Source organism: Acanthaster planci, linkage group LG01 (assembly GCF_054643075.1).
Source record: "Acanthaster planci isolate LZ-2023a linkage group LG01, COTS_SCS, whole genome shotgun sequence".
Taxonomy (NCBI): Eukaryota; Metazoa; Echinodermata; class Asteroidea; order Valvatida; family Acanthasteridae; genus Acanthaster; species Acanthaster planci.
Genome location: NC_141777.1, coordinates 9,077,352 through 9,097,900, shown reverse-complemented (window position 1 = coordinate 9,097,900; position 20,549 = coordinate 9,077,352). Strand labels below are relative to the sequence as shown.

Genomic DNA, 20,549 nt, shown 5'->3' with positions numbered 1-20,549 from the left:
TCACACTTCTTTCTTCCTAAGCAAGTACAAAGAGCTGCTGAATTGTTGGCAACTGGAAACCTAAGAGGCCAGCAGTTTGACCATTCTGGGGGACTGAAGCCTTAAACAAGGTAAAAACACCAATAAATATATTTGCCAATAACTGGTGTTGTCAGTAAACGGGAGTATGCTTTTTTGTACAACATGCCCAATTCCAATTTTCCATAATTTCTCCACACTTACCTCACAACTCATTTCTTCTTAAAAAATCAAAACCAAAACCAAAAATAATAAACCCTGTAACCATTTTATTCAAGATTAGAAACAACTCCTGAAATTTACACGTGCAGAATGCAGTGCAACATATCTCGCATTAGAACAAAAAATTTAAACAGCCTGTATAAACCATGATATTGAAAAAGTTTAAATTGGCTACGTCAGTACCTGATCTCTTCTTGGCACCGTCGACGACTCGTCGCTTCTTGTTCTTGACGAGGATCTTGCCTCGCAGTGCACTGGGACTAGGAAGCGCTACGCCCACCTCAATCTGTGGACGAACAATAGCACGAGCATGATGACCAAAAATGCCAATGAGAAAATCGCTCAGAGGTAGCCTCTTTGGCAAGAGATAACACATTTAGATGAACAAAATCTGAAAGTCCACTGAGCTACAATGGACATGCATGAGTACACACTGGCTTGTTTGTTTCCAACTGGCAATGCTTGCTTGAATCCACTCAAAAGCACCTGACTGCATGGGTAACTCATGTAACGCCTTCTCATTTTTCTTAAACAATATGATCTCATTTTGTTTTAGTAAACAAGTGAACATTCTTGTTGACTGCTGACCCTTAACCTAGAATGCCGGCGATCATGATGTGAATGCAGACCATATCCATTCACTGTAATTCTTGTGTTGTCTTGTGACGACACACAAGGGCAACCCAGTGATAAAACAAAGACTGATCACCATGGAAACATTTTCCCTCAAAATGAACACACCACTATCTTATCGCCCATCTCTTGGTTGAATAATGTGAAGAACAAAACAAGAACAAGTTTTTTAAAAAATTGATTCTATTTTTAAATTACCGGATTTGTATCTAGTGGATCGACAATAAGGGCATCACCGAAGATTGTCCGGCAATAGTTGGCCATCTTTGCCTGCTGCTTTGGTCTGTGGAATATCAAGAAGAAAAACAGCAGAGTAAAACACAAGGGATTTTGATCCACCTAAACTCAGTAGCTCTAGGGTGACATTAATGAGAAGAACAGTGTGCACTCACTTCCTTTTTTTAAGGAGGTTGTGTGTGTATAACAATTCAAATGGGGAGGGACACGGCTTAGAGGGGCAGGGGGCATGGATGGCACAGACTTCTGTCCTGTGCTGCAAGATGCTCTGGGGGAAGGGGATAACAGTCCTGGTCTGTCTCTCACCTGTGGCCTTGTAGTATGACATCAGTGCTGAACAAGGCTACTATGATATTCAAATAAGCCATTCACCAACCTAATCCAGAAATTCACAAATTGGCCCCCTTATAACAAAACTCTTCACTTTTTTTACGATATAATGTCATTACTGAACAAAGCCACTGTGACATTCAAGTAAGCCACTTAAAAAACCTGATCTAAGACTTCCACTGATTGGAAAAGGCACTGTAATGAGCCCCTTTCGGATTGAGAGGAAAATAATTACGGGCGATACTTACGAGCAGTGATTCTCAAAGGACAAGATGAGCGGGAAATCTGTGGTCTTGAAGGCTGTTTCTTTGATAGCCTCAATGACCTCCTACACAACCAAGGGAAAGAGAGAGAGGTTATTGGTGTAATGAGGTCATTGGCAAATGTCAAGGCAAAAGTTACAGTCAAGTACTTTCCAAGTGTCCAATTTACTATCCCATATTAATAAAGCGGTGTGAGACTGACACTGGAATTCAAATACTTATTAAAAAAAAGAAAAACAATAAAAAATAAGGTAACCACATTTGGGAAGTACTTCCTGAATACTTTGCATGTATTTTTACATTTTTATCCTGAATATTTAATTTAAACATTACTTTTAAGAATCCAAAAATTCACTACTTTATTTTTTTGCACAATGAAACCGACATTGTGATTTGCACTGTACAGTTCTGCTGCTTCGAACACAACTACATACAATTTACAGCTCAGTATGTGGTAGCGCATTAAGTACACAACGCATGTACCGTAGAACGCCAACAGGAGTGCAAGAGTTCATGAATGTATTAATTACGGATGTCACACATACGGTGCATGTGCACTTTCCTAGGGAACCATTGGGGGACCAGGGTCCGCTGAGCACCACAGGAGGGCACACGTGTGAAACTAAGTGTGGCATCGTCTGTACAGAAGTTTATTGCTATCCATCTTACGATAACACCGAACGATACAGAGTATGCAGAAAGGTTCCTGGAGACGACACTGAATGCCTAAAGCCAAACAAGAGAAAGATTTCCCAGAGTTTGTTCCATGTCTGATGAAATACATAAAGTTTGGGTTCTTTGCATTGTGACAAAAGGGGGGATTTGCAATCAACTGTAAATTTATCAGTTATTCTGGTATTACATCAAAAGTGGCCCATCAGAAAAAAAAAAAAATAATGATCTTGATTTCCACGACCTTTTTCCCTCCAACAGGATTCCAGGACACCAGAACACCTTATCTTTCCAAAATTCTCTGTGACCTTTATAGGACAACCAGGGGTGTAGCAAGGATTTTACTAGGGGGGGCACTAGGGGGGCACCAGCATCTTATCAGGGGCACCAGCTTTCAGTGGTGTGGCTTTTGGGGGGCAAGCTTTTGTTAGCCTTGTTCAATATCCATTTATCCATTTTTTAGGGGACTTTGTGGGGGGGGGGCATGTGGCCCCCAGGCCCCCCATGGCTACGCCCCTGAGGACAACTATTTTTTTCCAGGATTTTCATGGCTATGGGAAACCCTGCAAACACGAAGCCAAGCATGCAACAAAGTGAGTTCAGGCTATGTACTGTGAAGTGCATAATACATGTACCATGACCTCTATATCTTTGTGTGCACTGGATTGTATTGTAAAATGCAGTATAGTTACAAAGCAAAAGCAAAGAGAAATGTAACTAGGGAGTCTCAAACATGGGATAAATTCTAAGCTGTAAACTTCAGTGTTTTTTAAATTGGTGTGACAAAAACAGGCCATGCAAATGGGGGCATACGTCTAATTAGCTGATCCGTGGAAAAGTCTCTTGACAAATAAGTAAATTTAATCTCTGACAGGAAGCCACACACCTGATATTTTGCAAAAACTGTATTTTTGAAAGATATTGAAAGATCTTTAAACATTTATACAAATACAGCAAACTATCCCTGCTCATGCTCAAAACACTGATTATCATGTTGAACACATCTTTTGCATTTTAAGAAAAGTAGTAAAATATTTTCTAAAGAGCTCACAATTAAGCAACCCTGATTGGGCTGCATCTCCTGAGATAAATTACTGAAGTGACAAGGGTTCCCATGGCAACCGACAGCTCTACAGCTAGCGGCAAAATCAGAAGAAATGAGTATTTTACCCTGGGGGTTCTAAATTCGTTCTTTAATGAGAGGGCATGACTACATTTGGCAAATTTGAAGGGAAAAAACAAAGAAAAGGAAATGCTCTAATTTTTTCGGTGAGTTTATTGTCCTCCGCATGAGATATCGATTGAAATCTAATCTCTCAGACACTAGGCTAAATGTGTCAAAACAGCTTGAAATCATACTCGTACTTGTTCCTACCAACATAAATTTTTACTTATCATAACAAAATCATTTATCATGGCACTTATGTCCCTGAGAAGAAACAATTCATTTTTTCTACGGATGGTCTCGCTTGTAATCAGCCCTCGTGTCGGCTGAAATTTGACATCAAACAAAATTCTAGTTAGGCTGACATTGTGCGAGGTTTTCAAAAATCAAATACAAACATACCTTCCCCATAAAACCAGTACTTATGAAGTATGATTACAACCTAGTTACCACTGCACTGTGATTTACACAAATGTCACAGCACAATTCAAACATGCCTTACTAATCTATTCAGTTTAAACTCCGTTTTGGAGGTTATAGCGTTCTGTGCCCTCCAATTTTGTAAATGCTAGACCAGTCGCTACTTTAGGTGATGTCTGAATGGAAGGTGATGATGCAAACATGGCCGATGAATTCTAACATACTTCAAGCAAACATTATTATCTCAGGAAGGGAGACTTTATCATTTGCCAACCTTGAAAGAGACGTCAGTGCACATGGTGTAGCCATGCGTGATGATTGGTTCTTCTTCTGCCGTCTTGCCGTCCCAGCAATCGAGCTCCACGCAGCGGCAGCCACACAGCAGGGCTTGCCGGTACATCTCCACAGAGGACTTCCCCGTCAACTGATGACCTGGAAGGGAAAGGGTGGGGTTCCAGACCAGGGAGTTGCTGATAAGCACTAGGGCTGGGATGAGTACTTTAAGTTACCAAATATAAATGAATCTCACAGAATAAGTCTGATGGCTGCCCGTTTAGAAATTCTGTTTTAATTTACATTAGAAAGGGCTCACTCTGCTCAGCATCACTCACTTTGGCATCCTGATGGATATGGACACAACGTGGGTGAAAAAATGTTGAGAGTTCCTGTTGACTGTATTGTGCAAGATTCTTTCAAGGGCCAAACTCAAAAGTGAATCTGGTGACTTGTGACTCATTTGTTAGGTTGGGGCTCAAATACTCAAACAAAATTGGCAGTTACACAGATCTACATTTTATTGTTTAAAACCTGTTCCAGATTCTGGCATGACATTCCTGCAAGAGGGATTGCAGATAAAAGTAGTGGCCTGGGCAGGATAGTTTGTTGGGAATATTATCTTGAAAGATGAGGGAGGAGGGGAGGGTCATCTACTGACCTGTCAGGTACGTGTTGTGCGATGAGTTGATGAAGTAATGAGCTAGGGGCTGCTCCATGTCATGGCATAGTAAATAGGCATCCGGTCCCACGACCGAGTTTTTATCGCTCAACAGATAGCGAAGCAGACCGTCCACAGACAGTTGACCTGCAGGGCAGAGAACAAATCTGTGTTAGCAGTACCTCAATCTTTTCCGGTCAGTATGTAAGAAACCATCTAAAAGAGTAACTGATTGGCTACCACTAGAATACAAGTCGGCTCCCTGTTTATCATCTTTGAGAATGTACTTGGGTCTGGAGTCTAGACTTACCACCATTTCTCCAGTATCATAAAGTTGATTTTGTGGCTGAGTAATTCCAATCCTCCTCTCACATTGATCGTTCTCAAGATCACTTTTTTTGGGGGGGGGACAAAAGGACAACTTCTTCACTTAAGTTGTGCGGCCTTTCAGAGGCATGAGGTTAAATTTTGGGGCATTCTTCTCTCTCTGTATTTCAAAAAGTGAAAAATTTTGACCGTTTCTTCTTCCCACAGCATTTCCACAGCGTTTCAATGAGTGAAACCAATATAAAAAAAAATGCTTTTGAAATTCAACATCAACCATTGCTTTTAATGTCCCTCGAGAATGGCACTCCTCCCCTGACCCTACCCCTTTGAGATGCTCTTCTCCACATTGTAAATACTAACGGACAACAATTAACTCTACCTTTCTTCATGAATGCTTTATTCGGTTCAAACTCGGTGATCAGTTCCCTGGCCCGCGGCACATCGTAGAATGGATACAGGATCTCATTGAGTCTGGGATCTCGTTGTTCGTCGTTCAGGAACTTGATGAACTGCTGGGTGGTCAGGTAAGGCTTGTTCTTGGCTCCACTGTTTGACAAAAAAACAACAGGTGGGAGTTATAAAGCATTTCAGCAATAAAACCGACACAGTTTAAATGTTTTCTAATCACAAAAGGTCACATTTTCAAATTTGTGGTGTGTTCAGAGAAAATGCACAGAGCGATCTGACTCAAATTCATATCCTTTTGCACTCTGGAGATTACACAATCAAAGCCAGGACTGACTGAGCTTCTACATACATGTACTTTATTTTACTACATAATCATGCACTATACTACAATGTAGCTTCCAGGCCAGATGTCAGCTCTCGCATTTTGTCAACTGTTATGGTCAAATTTGGGAAAGCCAGACACAGAGGAGACTATAACAATGCATGCTAGGTTGGCTATGTGGCAAGAAGTTTTATTCAACTGCCAGTCCGGTGGGTGTGATGTAACCCCTGTTATCTGCCGCTCCACTCTCGAAGGATTGGTGAAGTGAACCTGTGTTACATGTATATGGGTGAACTACATGTACATGCACATGTACACCCTGCCCGGGACCATGGGTGAAATCTTTGCGCTTTCAACTGACAGGCTCAAAATGCACCATCATTCGATTTTCATTGTTTTAAACAAGTTAAACATTCAGTATTTGAGGGGCATGCTTTCCACTAAGAGTCCTCCACCGGATGCCCCAGAATCCCCTTCTCCCCCGCTTTTGTACAAGCCACGGTTCATTTGCTTTCATTTTGCTGGAAATCTTAGCCAGCTCAGAATGACTAATGAAGACAAATTTCAACTCTTTTAGTAAAGAAAGTCATTCAGCACAAGGCCTCTCAAGTGGTCCTTCCAGACTGAAGGCTACGCACGGAGGAAGAAAGACAAAAGAAGCCCAAATATTGAAGAATTTACAGAAATGAGAGTTATCAATGCTACAGTCATTTTTGTCATCATTGACACCAGCATAAAAATGAATTCAAATCAATGGCAAACACTGTCGTAGTGTCACTGAAATACACCACTTGAGCTGATGGATACACAAATCCAATATCCATCTTTTCTTTTCAGTCACAAGTCTGATGCACTACAACTAGGAATTCAGCCATAACATGCACGTAGAATAGGACACAACCTGGAAAACATCAACTTCAATCCAGGGTGGTCTGATGAGGGAAAGTGCATGGTTCATTGACTTTTATTGAAATGTTCAGCTCAGTAAACACAGCCTGTGCTTGAGGCAACGGGGCACATACAAATTTCCAATTATTGCTTACAATTGTCCAACAGAAATGAATTGATTGTACAAGCCTTTGGAAGGAAAAAAAATCAATTTATGCTTTATCCGAGACTGGGTTGAAATTATAATGGTTCAGGAAGGCAAGAATGGCTGGAAATGTGCACTGTGACTTGGCAGACAAAAAAGCGCAAAATTAACTGACAATGGATGAAGGCGGATGGAATTTCTAAATGCACGCGACAGCAGACACAATGCAAACATCTGTGCGGCTCAGTGTGCGTGTGCGCGCCTTGTAGCACAGTGCCTCAAGGCTTGAATGCATCCATTGCTGTCAACGCGGAGATGGCTGTCTGAGGAAGTTCATTCCCTTTCATCGGAGCATAAGGGGGTATTGAAAAGGACTGAAGACCATATGGCTCAGGGAGAGTGATAAATGGAGGGGGGGGACTTTTGTGACGGAAAGGCTGTGGGGTCGCTGACAGACATGTTTATCAAATGACTGACACTGATTACCTAGTTCCACCTCTTGGGGAGGAAAGTGACAACTTCAAACATTTGAGGAAAGAACTCGAACCTGCCCTGTGCTGGCACTGCTCACGACACAACATGGCTGAGCAAACAGGGCAATAGATGGAAAACAATTTGTTCAATAGTCCACGGAATAAACTCTTTTCATAAAATAAAATTTCATATAAAATGCCCTTCAGCTGTGGGGGAGGGGAGGCAGATTGCAATCAAGTCAACTTACAGTCCTTGAAAGACTTTGTCCAGCTCCTTCTGGCTGATGAGTCTCATGTAGAACGTGAAAAAATCTTCAATACGGAAATAGTCGGGAGCGATGGTGTCATCCTGTGGTCCACCGGGCAAGAGAACAAACAAAGATTTCATTGACAAGGGCGCGTTAAACACAGCGATATTTACATTTCTGGTGTGAACAAATGTCCAGCGCCAGCTTTGAACCCCTGACCTCTGGATTGTCAGTTTGGCGCTCCATCTCTTGATCAAATCTTGAGTCTGGGTCTAGGTTTGGGCCTTTGCCAATTGCCAACACATTGGCTCATGCTGAAAACAGATTGAGCCATAGCTGGATGCCCATACTGGCCACGGCTTCATCACGCATCCAATTGTCAGGGTCCATCAAGTCTCAAAAATATCTTTTGAATGACAATTTCAGGAATTTATTTTTAGAAAAAGGACTCCAAAATCACCTTCTTGATGTTTCTGCATCTTTTGGAGACTTGATCAGAGGTGGCTTTATCTTGAAATGATGAATACATCACAACTGGGTATGGCATGGGCTTATCAACTAGAAACGAGACATGTTTTACTTCAGGTCAATGTCTTTCACAACTCATTCGTACCTTCTTATCAAGGTGGACCCCGGCAGCCTGGAGGGCATTCTCCACCTTTTTTTTGTCTTCCCGCGATGATGCAAACATCTTCTTGATGCTGACAGCAATCACAAGAATAAACGTCAAAGGATTGGGACGGTGTTGAAAGTCACAAGTCAAAGTTTTTCTTTCATTCATAATGAATGAAAAGAGCAAATGTTGGCAAGAGCCCAAAGAAAATATTTGAAGAAAATAATTACTGAGGTCAAGTATAAATCAAGATCAAAGTATTGTAAGTGGTATTGACGAACAAATGATCTTGAGAATTATATATCTTCCTATGCTCCTGCATAGTTACATACATGTTCATATTTACCAACCAACTGTGAAGTCGCTGAATTTTTCTGATTTGGACAATGGATCTAATTTTGCCAAAATAGGCACAGTATTCTTAAACAAGGTGTGTTAAAAAAATTAATTAGACCAATGTAGTCTGCTCTGATGCATGCAAGTCAAGATGCTATTACAGGTTGGAATAGTTGTCATGGTTTTAAGAACATGTATAATATGTGAACAATGTATGAAAATTATGCGCAAGGTTTACAACAATGAGAAAAAAGAACATCCACCGTCACCACTAAATAGATGACAGAGGGGAGTTGAGTTGTTGGCATTATAAAGGGAAAGGATAAGGTTCCGAATGGGATGATTATCATCGGAGCTCGAGCTAACCTCCCCGGCCTGTGCCCTAATCAGATCTTCTCCCCCCCCACCATTGTGCGGGACAATGGAGGCCGCCAACGGGACATGTTACACCTCTAAATGTGTGTTTCCAGAGGAGATTAGGATCGGGTGTCAAACTCCGGTTTCCATGCAAGAAGGCCCGGGAAAGATTCCAGCCAGGCAGTATCACATGTAAAGTGCTCTGCTTGTGGGGATTGGATTGGACGGGGGAAAAGACACGTACATGTACATTCCACGCAACATACAGAGTACGTACTAATTTCGCTGAAATGTACACAGATGCCTTGAATTATCATAAATGGAACTATCGGGGTACAGAAAAAAAAGGAATTCTGGGACTGTGTGGTTGGCTAGCAAAAGAAGTATTACAGCCTTATATTTCTGAAATGCAGGTCTTTCATATTATAATGCAAGCATAGGAGGTGCTTCACCAGTATTTACATATATTGCCAATGAGCAAAATATCGGGTGATTTTGAAGTGAAAGTGAGCAGGGAGATTCTAAAGATGAAATCCCCCAAGTGGAAGCCCCATCAATTTGATTGAATGAATTATACCCTAATCGTTGTGACCTTAATAACCTCAGTTAAACAGAGTGCTCTTTGTGTCCTTGGACACATGAAATTGTCCTAGTTTTTCTGTGCAGATAGGGCGCTCCCGGTCTCAGAACCTTGGCTTGTCTGAATAGCAAAGAGGAACTCAAATTATTGACAGAGTACATCTCAGTCTTCCTTCCCCCACTACACAAGATGAGGAAATGTGCCAGGGGTGACTGGCGAGTCTTGACGTTGAGTCCAACGCAATTAAGTCCCTTTATACAAGTCTGGTATTAAACGAGTCCTTTCAGGAGACCCCCACATGAGCAAAGGTGTGAACAATGACAAAAGAATGCTTTTGCCACACTTCCTTGTGAGTTGGCTAACAGAGGACTGAATGTGGTGGACTATCACAGATATTTGATGGACTCAACTTCAACACCGGTGGGTCCGCACCAGTCCCTGGTGTGAACCAAACTTACCTTTTTAGTGTTATTTTTCCTTCCTTGTTCAACATTATGGTCAATTTTGTGTAACTGTGGATAATAAAAGCAGAAGACTATGACATGCAAACCGAGTACTTTCCTTTCTCGCACTGCTTCGATACGCAAGCACATTCTGAAGGCACACTGCTTGTACCTCAACTGAATAAGTAAATCAACAAATGTCACTGAAGTAAAAACGTACATTTACATGAGCTTTGCGAGGGAATTTACAGTGTGCTCGGTGTATCAATATACATTGCTGTCCTGTCATACTCAGGGACACGTTTTGACAACCTTCACACTCAACGGTTGCTGTCTAATGTCATAAACACAGTTTCAAAAAATGACAAAGCATTTTTCCCTTCCTTGAAAATGTGTGTTTGATGAAGGAAAGACATTCTTCCACATTAAGAAACAGCAGAGTAGAAAAAAAAATCTCATGATGTTCATGACGCTCACATTTTTTCTAGAAGTTTATATGGAGACGGATACTGGGCTGAACGATGGTAACTTATCTTCAGAATCATATCTGCCCACTCCTGTAAAGAAGACAAATAACAAGCAATATCTTCACATAAACTGTTGTGACAAAGATGTCAATGTCTTCTCATCAAAATCAAGAGAGACGTGCGCGTAAAAGAGAGATAAATGAGGTAAACATATTTTTGGATGACCCAAATGTACCAACTAATGTGAGGGGACATCATTATTGTTTTGACACCGCACTGCGCCTTCATTTTGGCAGGCCACAGAGGTGTTCAATGCCTGTGTACCAGCTGCCCTCAAGCTTGTTGCTAATTTAATATTGGCTTCTACATGTACATGGGTACAGCCTGGTCACTGGATTTGACCATGTGTGAAGACACACTCCAGTTTTAAAACAACGTAGGCCTTTTCACACTACTGTCCCACTGTGTTGATATCAACATTGTTTTATCGCATGCAGACCTGAGTTGGATTAAACGGGTTCGGGCAAGGTCCATTCACATTTGTAATTGGGACTGCTCTGGTTTCCAATTTTCTATTTCTTTTTGGTCATCCTGGCAAAATCTTTCTACAAGAAAAAAGTATCGATAAGTTTCTCTTTCGTGACTTAAATTAACTGGCCTTGATTAGGCTCATTCTTCCGTTTTTACTTCAAGCTCTACAACATGAATGAAATAAAAGTACTGGAAACATTATCCAGAGATGAAATTCCATCTGCACAGAGATTGCAGGCTGAGTAAGGTTCCCTGTATTTCAATATGTCATCCCATTAACTCCAGAGACAAAAACTACTCAGGCCATGTCCTGTCAACATTTCTCATTTGGATGAAGAATCCCTAAATAAATCAGACTGAACTGTAACGACATGTTTGAACTGTGGGAAAATTTGTCGTCAGCTGCATGGGCTTTCATTACAGGTAAGTTGAACAACGTTTCTGGTCTTCCGGGTAGCTATCACACATCTACATGTACGTGTTTTACACTAGTGTACCTGTGTAGTGAGTGGCCAACTGTACAACTTGCAAGGAAAGCAATGCACATAATTCACAATTGGTTCAGTACAATGGTGTTTAATTGAATAATGAATGCTTTTGAATATGAACAGCATTACTGTACCAGGAACGGGGCGTAATTTCAAATGGGGTAAGGGAAAGCACTCAACAGCAGCAGACTTACAATGTACACTTTATGAACAACAGCAGGGTGTCAATTTTGAGGCATTTCCATGGAAATTGGTTATTTTCATGTCCTCTCATTATTTCCTTTTTTCTTTCCCTTCCTCCTTTTCCCAATTTTTTCCAAAGGGACAAGTGGCCCCCCAGGACTTCCCCCTTTACGACACCCACGCTTGAAACTTATCACATGGTATGCATGTACATACAAGTACATGCATGACTACAAACAGAAAATATATGAAGCATTGCAAGTCCAAAGCATTGACTGGGTGGATGTCAAAATCGTTATTCCGTGAAAACTGACATTAGAAAAACTAGACACCATGGTCATCTTCTTCATCTTTCTCACAGAACTAGAAAAACACCAAGTGGGTATGCATTAATTAAACCTTCCCCTTTGAACAGCCAAGGCTGTTGTCATCCAACAGACCAAAGTTAGAAACTCTCCTAATCAAGAACTCTTCCTTCGGTCCTTTGACCAGGTTGATGAGCAGTAATTCTGAATGGAATGCAGAATCTTTGTGAGTCCTGGCCCTTGCCCAAATGTGGATTACAGTATGACGGTATTGCAAAAAACGTCATCAGCAGCAAACCTGGGGCAAAACACAAGGCATCTTATGGGACTCTTTGCCATTCCGCATGAGGCTGCAAATCATGTGATCTCTGCTTAGTATCCTCCCCGATCATCTGCATGATGGGGGGGCGCAGAAGCAAACTGGAGGGCTTTCCAATATCATAGGTCTGACGACCAGAATTGCCCCTGGCTCTCCTGCTCGCTTATTTAATGTTCAGAATTTTTATCTAACACAGGAGATGAGCACACACCTGAAGAGGGTTTAAGGAAGGGCTTGGGAGAAAAATGCATTCACCCTGGAACAGGTGATCCATTTTCTGCTAGAGCACTTTTAAAAGCTGCTAATACACAGGTTCACACATTTTCTTGTGGTTTTTAGCATCTGAACTTTAGAATGGATAAATGAAAGTTACAATTTTATCTCTTTGGTTTTTGTTTTTAAAATGTTGTTTTTGCTTGTAGTTTTTAGGGGGGTTGTTAGATACACAGATAGCCAGTGAGTGAAGGAGAAAGGATTATTTACTTTCTTCAGCATGCTCTCCAATAAACAGCAGTACAGGATTTTAATACGTGTTTAATCTTTACCTCAATAAACTGCTTTGTGATTGCACTGTATTAATTTAATAACATCTTTTCTGGCAAAAATTCATTCTGGAAAAATCGTTCATTCTTCATGAAGAATTTCTGTACTCTTTGAAGGTTACAAATAATTGAATAATGACTGAACTTTGTACATGTACATCACATGATCACACCCATTTCAACCAATCAAAAGTTAGCCCGATACTATGATAAACTTAAGTAGCACACTAGACAGCTTAAGTATCAACAAACACGAGTCATTTTTCCTTGTTCCATCAAACTTAATAGAAATCAATACCATAAATACGGGGTAGGAACGCAGTTGTTTATGGTTTGGACATGCAATTGAGGATAAAATAATGCTGGGGGGATGCATTCACTGCAGCGGCACCACACGAGCGCGAATTCCTGCGAATGTGAGTGCGCGTGCACCCCACTGGCCAACGAGGCATGTAATGCACGCGTGCTTCCAAAATGCCAGTGTGTGGTGCCACCGGAGTAATGGCTTCTAATTCTGGCTGCTCTATGAGTCCGCAGAGGAGCCAGGCTTGCAGAAGTTACTCAAATCAACAGCATCTTACCAAACCCGGACAATCTTTGTTTCAAAAGGGAACAAGGCGAATCTTTGCACACCTGGGCTATCTTGGGAGACAAGCACGCTTTCACTGACTGCATCTAACGCCTACGTATAATGTTCACATGAGAGCAAATGCTCAGTGCAGATTCAAGGCAGAGGGACAAAAACAATTTGTGAAAATCAAACAAGGCAACAGGGGAATGGAGTGCTCAATAAAACATAAAATAACGGGGTTTGTTATCCACATGAGGAAGACAGTGTGTTATTCTCGCCCAGAGGCAGGTTGGATGAAAGAGACATTCTGCACTTTGGTTGAGATGAAATCTGACAACCGGCCGGCCGGACAGCCCGGGAGTGCCTGTCGCTGTGTGGGATTTATAGTAAAATTATGATCAGGGTGGGGTTTTCTTTCCTTTTTAAAAATTTCTTTAGCTGAGACGGTGATCTCCCCTCCCCTTCTCAATCAAATGGATGTGGCAGCTGAGCGCCCCAAAAGACACGAGGGGCAACACATGGGAGAGGATGAGAAGAAGAGATTGAGATGAACAAGAATCCATCTTGTTTGGCACTCAGCGAAATTGGCTCAGACATCCAAGCTGAAACTGCTTTGGTGATATGGACCTGGGCTGCTCATATTAAAATTTTCCGAATCAGGGCGTGAATACACACCATTTGTCCGCTTCTACATGGTGCCTTGTGCATGTGGGGTACTGGAACAATGGAAGGTACCCACAAGGCCAGTTTTGATCCTTGTGGGGTACTAAAGTTGTACCCCACAAGAATTTCATGAAACAGATATTTCAAATTTACTCAGAAAGGAAGAATTTTCAAGTACCATTCATCTGTTGCAAATTGAAGTGTTTTATATAAGGGACATACGGACGAAATTTCAACCCAGGAAACTGAATTTGGTTGAAATGGCAGTGATTTGAAATTTTTTCTGTGTTGTGTGGGAGTTTTGTACACGAGAACAAAGGAAATACCCAACAAGTATACATATGTGAGGGAGTGAGTGTGCATGAGTGGGGGGGGGAGTTAGGCCGAGAGTTAAGTAGGCCGGCCTCTGAGGACAAGGGTAACATCAGCAGTTGATCATTCACTGATGCTGTCATGGTAACCAGAGGGGAGCAGATGTGATAATATACATGACAAACACTTCTCTAAAAGGATTCAAATTTGTAAACCCATTCCTGGGAAAAGCCCAGGGGCTCAGTAATCAGATATACACCCGGCAAAAGTGATACTAGGCTGTCCCTTTTTTCTTGGAACATTTGGAATAATATCATGCATATTTTTTCATCAATGCAACCAACAAATGCGCCACTGTTCCAGGAACCAAGATGTAATTTATTAAGATTCGAGATTGAATCTCTGTATCAACACTTATTGTGGATGCAAAAACTAGAGTTGAGTCTTACAAAATCCTTGTTTGGTTTTGCAATGTGTATGTAACAGTGTCTCTGGCTGCAAATGGCAGTTTGTCTAAAAATTAAATTGGAGAGATACCTGGTATATGGGAAGGGGGGAAATTTAAACTTGGTTTTGCGGTCGTCAGTTTATATCATCAGCAACACAAGCTGCCAGTCTTTTTAACAATCAGTCCCGCATATGCAGAATGTGAACGCTGCCAATCAATAGCCAAGCTTTTCTTCATGCTGCCCATCTAGAGCTGTTTAAGCACAAGCTCTGTTTAAGTGTGAAAAAACCTTGCTTGATAAATCAGGTTACCGGCCAAAACTCCACGTGATGTACATTGTTTTGAAATGGTGTTTAGCTGTCTTTTGGTTAGAATGGCAATCACACTAAGTTTGAGCTGGTAACTTTTATTTTTTTGTGTGCTTAAGCAAATTTGGTGCTTAAGCAGCTTTATGAAATTGGTCCCTGGTCTCTTTAATTTGCTGATTAGCTTTTTTTTTTAATTACTGACTAGATATGCAATAATCTGTTCCTTAATTTAGGATTTAACTGTTTATTTCATTTCACTTTACAGATTTTGTCCTTAATTTACAAATTTTGTAGGACAGAAGTGTTTGTGCACAGTGATCCAAATATACATGTAAATATTCAAATACTGTTTTTCCATGCATGGCCCTTTTATTTCTCAAACAGTTTATTTTATACACAGCCGCTTCATTTCAGCATTCTGGGTCTAAAAAAAACATCAGCCACAAATTGAAATTAGTCACGCCTTACTTAACTTCTGAGAAAACAAAAAACTGAAAAATAGCAGGGCAGGTTGATGATTCCAAAAAGATCATCCACTCAATTATGTGAACAGTATCAAATTTCAATGAAAATGGGCACGCTGTATCGAAGGTAAGCAAGAGGTAAACAGCAATGCAGAACAGGTGAATTTCATGATTTCTAGAAAAGCTGGAGAGCCAAAGGCGCAATGCAAAAAACAAGGACCACTGATCACGCACAACACATCATTTCATAGCAGGTTTCATTTCATATAACATTGGTCCCCTGAGCAGAAATAATTGATCTACAGACTAATCCAAGAACATAACTATATAGTGGCATCACACTCGAATGTACATTCTTAAGCTTGACGCACGCGTACAAGTGCATTTGGCAAATCACCATGCCCGATCAGGGTTTCTGCACCAAAAAGGCAATTAAATTCCATGACTTTTCCATGACCAAACTGTGAAAAACAATGACCCGATAATGAAATTCTTGGATGATTCAGACTTTTAAAGTTGCATACAAAATCACAAATTTTATGCACTTATTTCTAATAATAAATATTCCATGACTTTTCCCTGTCTGGAAAATGAAAACAATTTTCAAAGACTTTTCATGACTTTTCCAAGCTGAGGGAACCCTGCCTATTGGTTAATGAGGCACACTGTAATATGCGCATATTACTCGTTCACAAGCATCAAGCCACTGCAGTAACAGCCTCTAATTCTGGTGGCTTACACTGAAGAAACCTTCCCAAATCCTCAACAGTGCAGGAAACCAGCAACTCATTCTCTGCACACTTTGTACTTACAGGGAATCAAGTCCATTGTTAAATACTTGCACATGTAACAGTGGCTGGCCTTCTACCATACATGTACCTCCCTTAATCCTGTAAACCCTCCCTCCCTCCACACCTCCTGATGAAGTTGTAAGGGTTTGTAAGGCTGTGGCTTTTTCAACAAAATGTTTTTACACTAGCATGAGAAAGAATATGTTGACTGTCTCAGCCAAACAGAGGAAAAGTCATGTTCCCCTGACGATCTTGCCCAGAGAGAAAGCAAAATACACAAACAAAAACAGCCATGAAGTCTCATTCAAGGAATCTTTACCTTCCGGTGATGTGCGTCAGCATTAACCACAACAACTGTAAGTCGTGTGGACATATACCCCTGGACTTTTTTTCCATGACAGATCTGATACTGAAACTAGTGCACGAAATGATGCAAGATTATAGAAGCCACAATGATGTCATGTCATGAATTGCCGACCTAATTGATGTGACTGATGAGCAAGTACACCTGCAGGATGTTTGTCAAACTCAAATAACTATAAGCTGACGATCTTCCTCGTCCCAGATAAACACATCAACATCAGCGATGCCAGTTTAATGTGGAGCTTGAAAGTTCAAGCTGCCTTTTTTTTTATTAAAATTGCTTCCAAATATTAATAATTCGAACACCAAAGGCAGATTTTAAAGAGTTTCTTTCTCTTGAAGAAATAAGGTTCTGCAGCAGTTGGAAGGCACAGACTTTCATGCCATTAGCATGGGAAAGGGCGTAATGACACATGTCGCGTCTACGTCTTGAGTCAGGTGGAGTGGAGTTCGGCTGCCACCACGAATTTCATTTTTTCCGGACTGTTTTCTTAAGACAAGTGTTTCTATGGCAGAGAAAATAAAGGAAACCAGTCTGTGCAAGCAAGGTTCAAGGAATACTCAGTCGATATTATCCTTTTGCTAACATGGGGGTTTCAGGATTATTCCAAGAAGATTGCTGCTGTGAATTAGTTTTTTACGGGAGGGTGGGGATGAGACTTGTTATCAGCATCAACAGGGCCACTTCCCACTCTGTCTCTTACTGTTTGATTTCACACAGCTTCATAGACGAGCAGTCTGTTTGCTGATGTATTTGAGTACTTTTTTGCGACCAGCACGTAGGGAACTTTAGGTTGATGTCAGTTTTAAAACACTGGTAGAGATACCAGCATTTGTGCATAGTTGAGCTTCCTAGAAAGTATGTGTGAATTTTGCTTAAGTTTAAGAGTATAACTAGTAAGTTATCATTGGTCTCATGCAAGGCCACGATAGTGGGCAGGTAATGCTTGTCAACACATAACTCACCTGCAGCCCATTAGGCTAGTGTTTCCCAGAAAGCGGGAGTTTTAAAACTCTGTATCTTGAGCTCGGTGATGCAAGGGCTCGTTTGTGTATATTTGCCTTTTTTTGTTTCTAATGCGCTTAATGATATAAAGTATACCAGTGTTAATATGCCGTCCCACATATTTTCTGTGCCCTTTTCTGCACTTCATCGGTCACCATTTTACATGCAAATTCTTTCTTACTTATTTATTGCAAGTGATGGTGAAGAATCATTAGTATCATATTTTTAATTACATGTATGATCGGCGTAGGTGAATTTCATTCTTTGTTATATTTGGGTTGAAATCCATGCCTAACTGATACTATATAGTTTTGTTTCTCAAGGAGTTCCATTTGGATTTGAATGATCTCCACCTTCAGATTTCTTTCTTTTTGGTTGGATAGTGGAAATTGATAAATCTTTGACCGAACCATTTTCATTACTACATCAAAGGAATTTTTTTTTCAGGTAAATTCATCTCATATCAATGTCACAATACCTACATGTGGGTAAATAAATGTATTTCATTGCCTTTGAGATAAATGATGAAGGCAATCTAAGGTTCCTGAGGTGGTTTGTTTTACAACAGTTTGACACAAGAGTAGTGAATTGCATACAATAAAAATGACAACCGGATATTCTGAAATGAAAAGGCATAAGCATGACACAATTAACCTGTTTGCTCTTGCATTTCAGTGTATCACACTGTGTACCGGTACATTCCATGACAAATTCAGAAAACTGCAGGAAGCTACTGGTAGAGGCGGTTGGGGTGGTGCAAGGGGTTACACGTAAGACAGTTTGGAGCTAATACAAAAAATGTTATTGTTTTAATCAAAACTTCCTAGTCATCCAAGGGAAATTACGCATACATGTACTGTATTAATACATACCCTGGATCATTACATGTAAATGTTACTGCCAAATATTTCATAGAACTGTTTCTGTTGTACACCCCAACACTATTCAAGAGATTAGGTTCCACCATAAGCTATAGTTTTGTGCACATTCTGTGGAAAACTTATAAGATCCACTCTATACCTTTTACAAATGCAGACCAGTGCTTAAACAAAAAATGCCCTTTTTAAGTGTCTGTCAGTGGGACATACGGCATCATGTTCAGTTCTTGAATAGAGACAATTGACACAGTCAATTTGTTGGCTCCAAATACATTTTTCATACAGAAGTGTGACTCTGGAGTACAGACTGCACATATGAAAGCATGTTGTTGACTCTGAAGACAGAAACTGCATTTTCACATCAAAAATAAATCAACTGACTGCTACTTGCATAAACTAGTACTTAGAATTAGGTATTCGGTATATGCCTGGAGTTGAAGAGCACCCTCACTGGCAAAGAAAGACAGATGGTACAAAGTTTTCCAACCGGGTTCTTGCACGCATTCGGCATGCACACGAACACGAAGACCATACATTTCAGAATTAAATTTGTTATGGGCACGGTAGTCAGCGTGCCCCGCGTCAAACGTGCATAAGCTTACGTGCCTATGCGATGAGTTGGTACCAAAGGATCGTCAATTTCATTCCAAAACATGCCCTCTTTTGTTCCCGCTTGGAGCGGATTAAGTTTCCTTAACAACCAAGTTGGGCTAAGATTGTAATGTGAAGCACTCGCCATTTTGATGTCCCATGGAAAATGTGACAACTTTTCAAGACAAGCCAGAAAAGGCTGGCAAAGGAATGAACCTCAGTGATGGCTTTGCCATTCAAAAGTGAAATCTTAAGAACCCAACCAACACCGTTATTCCCAGAAAGTTTATCAAGATGTGCAAACAGAGTTGAGACCTTGACACTAAAGAGACACCGGCACTATTACAAATCTAATTTCCTGTGAAACTGTCAGAAAACTATTTCTGACATTCTCACAGATGTGTCAAGGATTTGGCCAGTCAAAGAAAACTCTCTTTTAAAAAAACTGCTGTCTGGTACATGCAAACTAATTTTTCTCCAAGTCGTGGCGATTAATAATGTGCCGTATCTTCAGGGTGCTGTCATTTCAACTCACAGCCTACATGCAAATGTTAGGTATGCAACAACCTGGACATGAACAAACTCAACAGCCGAAGCATTAACAACAACAGATAATCTAAACAATCTGGGCATTAAACAACATGACACGATGAAGATTTAGATCTCTAAAATCAAAAGGAGTTCTGGTTTTCCCACACCAACAGGCAAAATGGTTCCATCAGAATCTTCATGGAATTTGCTGCCTCTGAAAACTTCCTCATCACTGTTTTCATCAAGGAAACAAAATGGAAACCCAAAAGGGCTGAAACATGCTATAGAAATACTAAACTGAGGCTGGTGGCAGACTCCAGCAGGTTTCTGTATGCTCAACATACACCTACTCAAGAAATATCAGTAAGATTACCTTGCATTTTAATGCGAAAGGTTAAATCTCACTTAATTTTGTTCCCTTGGTGAATGACAGTCAATGCTTTCAATTGCTATCCACACTTCATCACACATGCACTTGACAGACAGTCAAGGGTTGACAAAAATCCCTGGGCTCCCTCCTCATTGGACAAGATAACATCTCCTGTGACTTGGATATAAGGCTGGTTCCCACAAAATGAGTCTTTAAGGCACATTTTTCAGTATCAGTTTGCATTAGAAAGAGAAATTCAAGCTCCTTGTTCTGATGTACTGGCATCCTGATGAAAATCGACAACATGCGGATGAAAAAGAAATGCTATTTGCTCCTATTGATTTACACTGGATGAGCACCTTTAGAAGGCTTTTAAATGTAACT

The 20,549-nt window shown here is 40.7% G+C and overlaps 1 protein-coding gene across 29 annotated transcripts in view; it reads right to left on the bottom strand.

The window, feature by feature from the left end:
* The window catches only part of LOC110979269 (1-phosphatidylinositol 4,5-bisphosphate phosphodiesterase beta-1-like), a 107,822-nt gene that overhangs the window by 50,321 nt on the left and 36,952 nt on the right, over nucleotides 1-20,549 (bottom strand). For all 29 annotated transcript variants that reach the window (XM_087145325.1, XM_087145330.1, XM_022234904.2 and 26 more), the window contains exons 5-14: nucleotides 10,512-10,591; nucleotides 10,050-10,103; nucleotides 8,319-8,406; nucleotides 7,706-7,806; nucleotides 5,601-5,767; nucleotides 4,895-5,041; nucleotides 4,235-4,392; nucleotides 1,689-1,768; nucleotides 1,072-1,156; nucleotides 424-526 (exon numbers count right to left, since the gene is read on the bottom strand). In XM_087145325.1, the coding sequence (XP_087001451.1) occupies nucleotides 424-526; nucleotides 1,072-1,156; nucleotides 1,689-1,768; nucleotides 4,235-4,392; nucleotides 4,895-5,041; nucleotides 5,601-5,767; nucleotides 7,706-7,806; nucleotides 8,319-8,406; nucleotides 10,050-10,103; nucleotides 10,512-10,591 (1,063 nt within the window). The remainder of the gene's footprint in view (nucleotides 1-423; nucleotides 527-1,071; nucleotides 1,157-1,688; nucleotides 1,769-4,234; nucleotides 4,393-4,894; nucleotides 5,042-5,600; nucleotides 5,768-7,705; nucleotides 7,807-8,318; nucleotides 8,407-10,049; nucleotides 10,104-10,511; nucleotides 10,592-20,549) is intronic.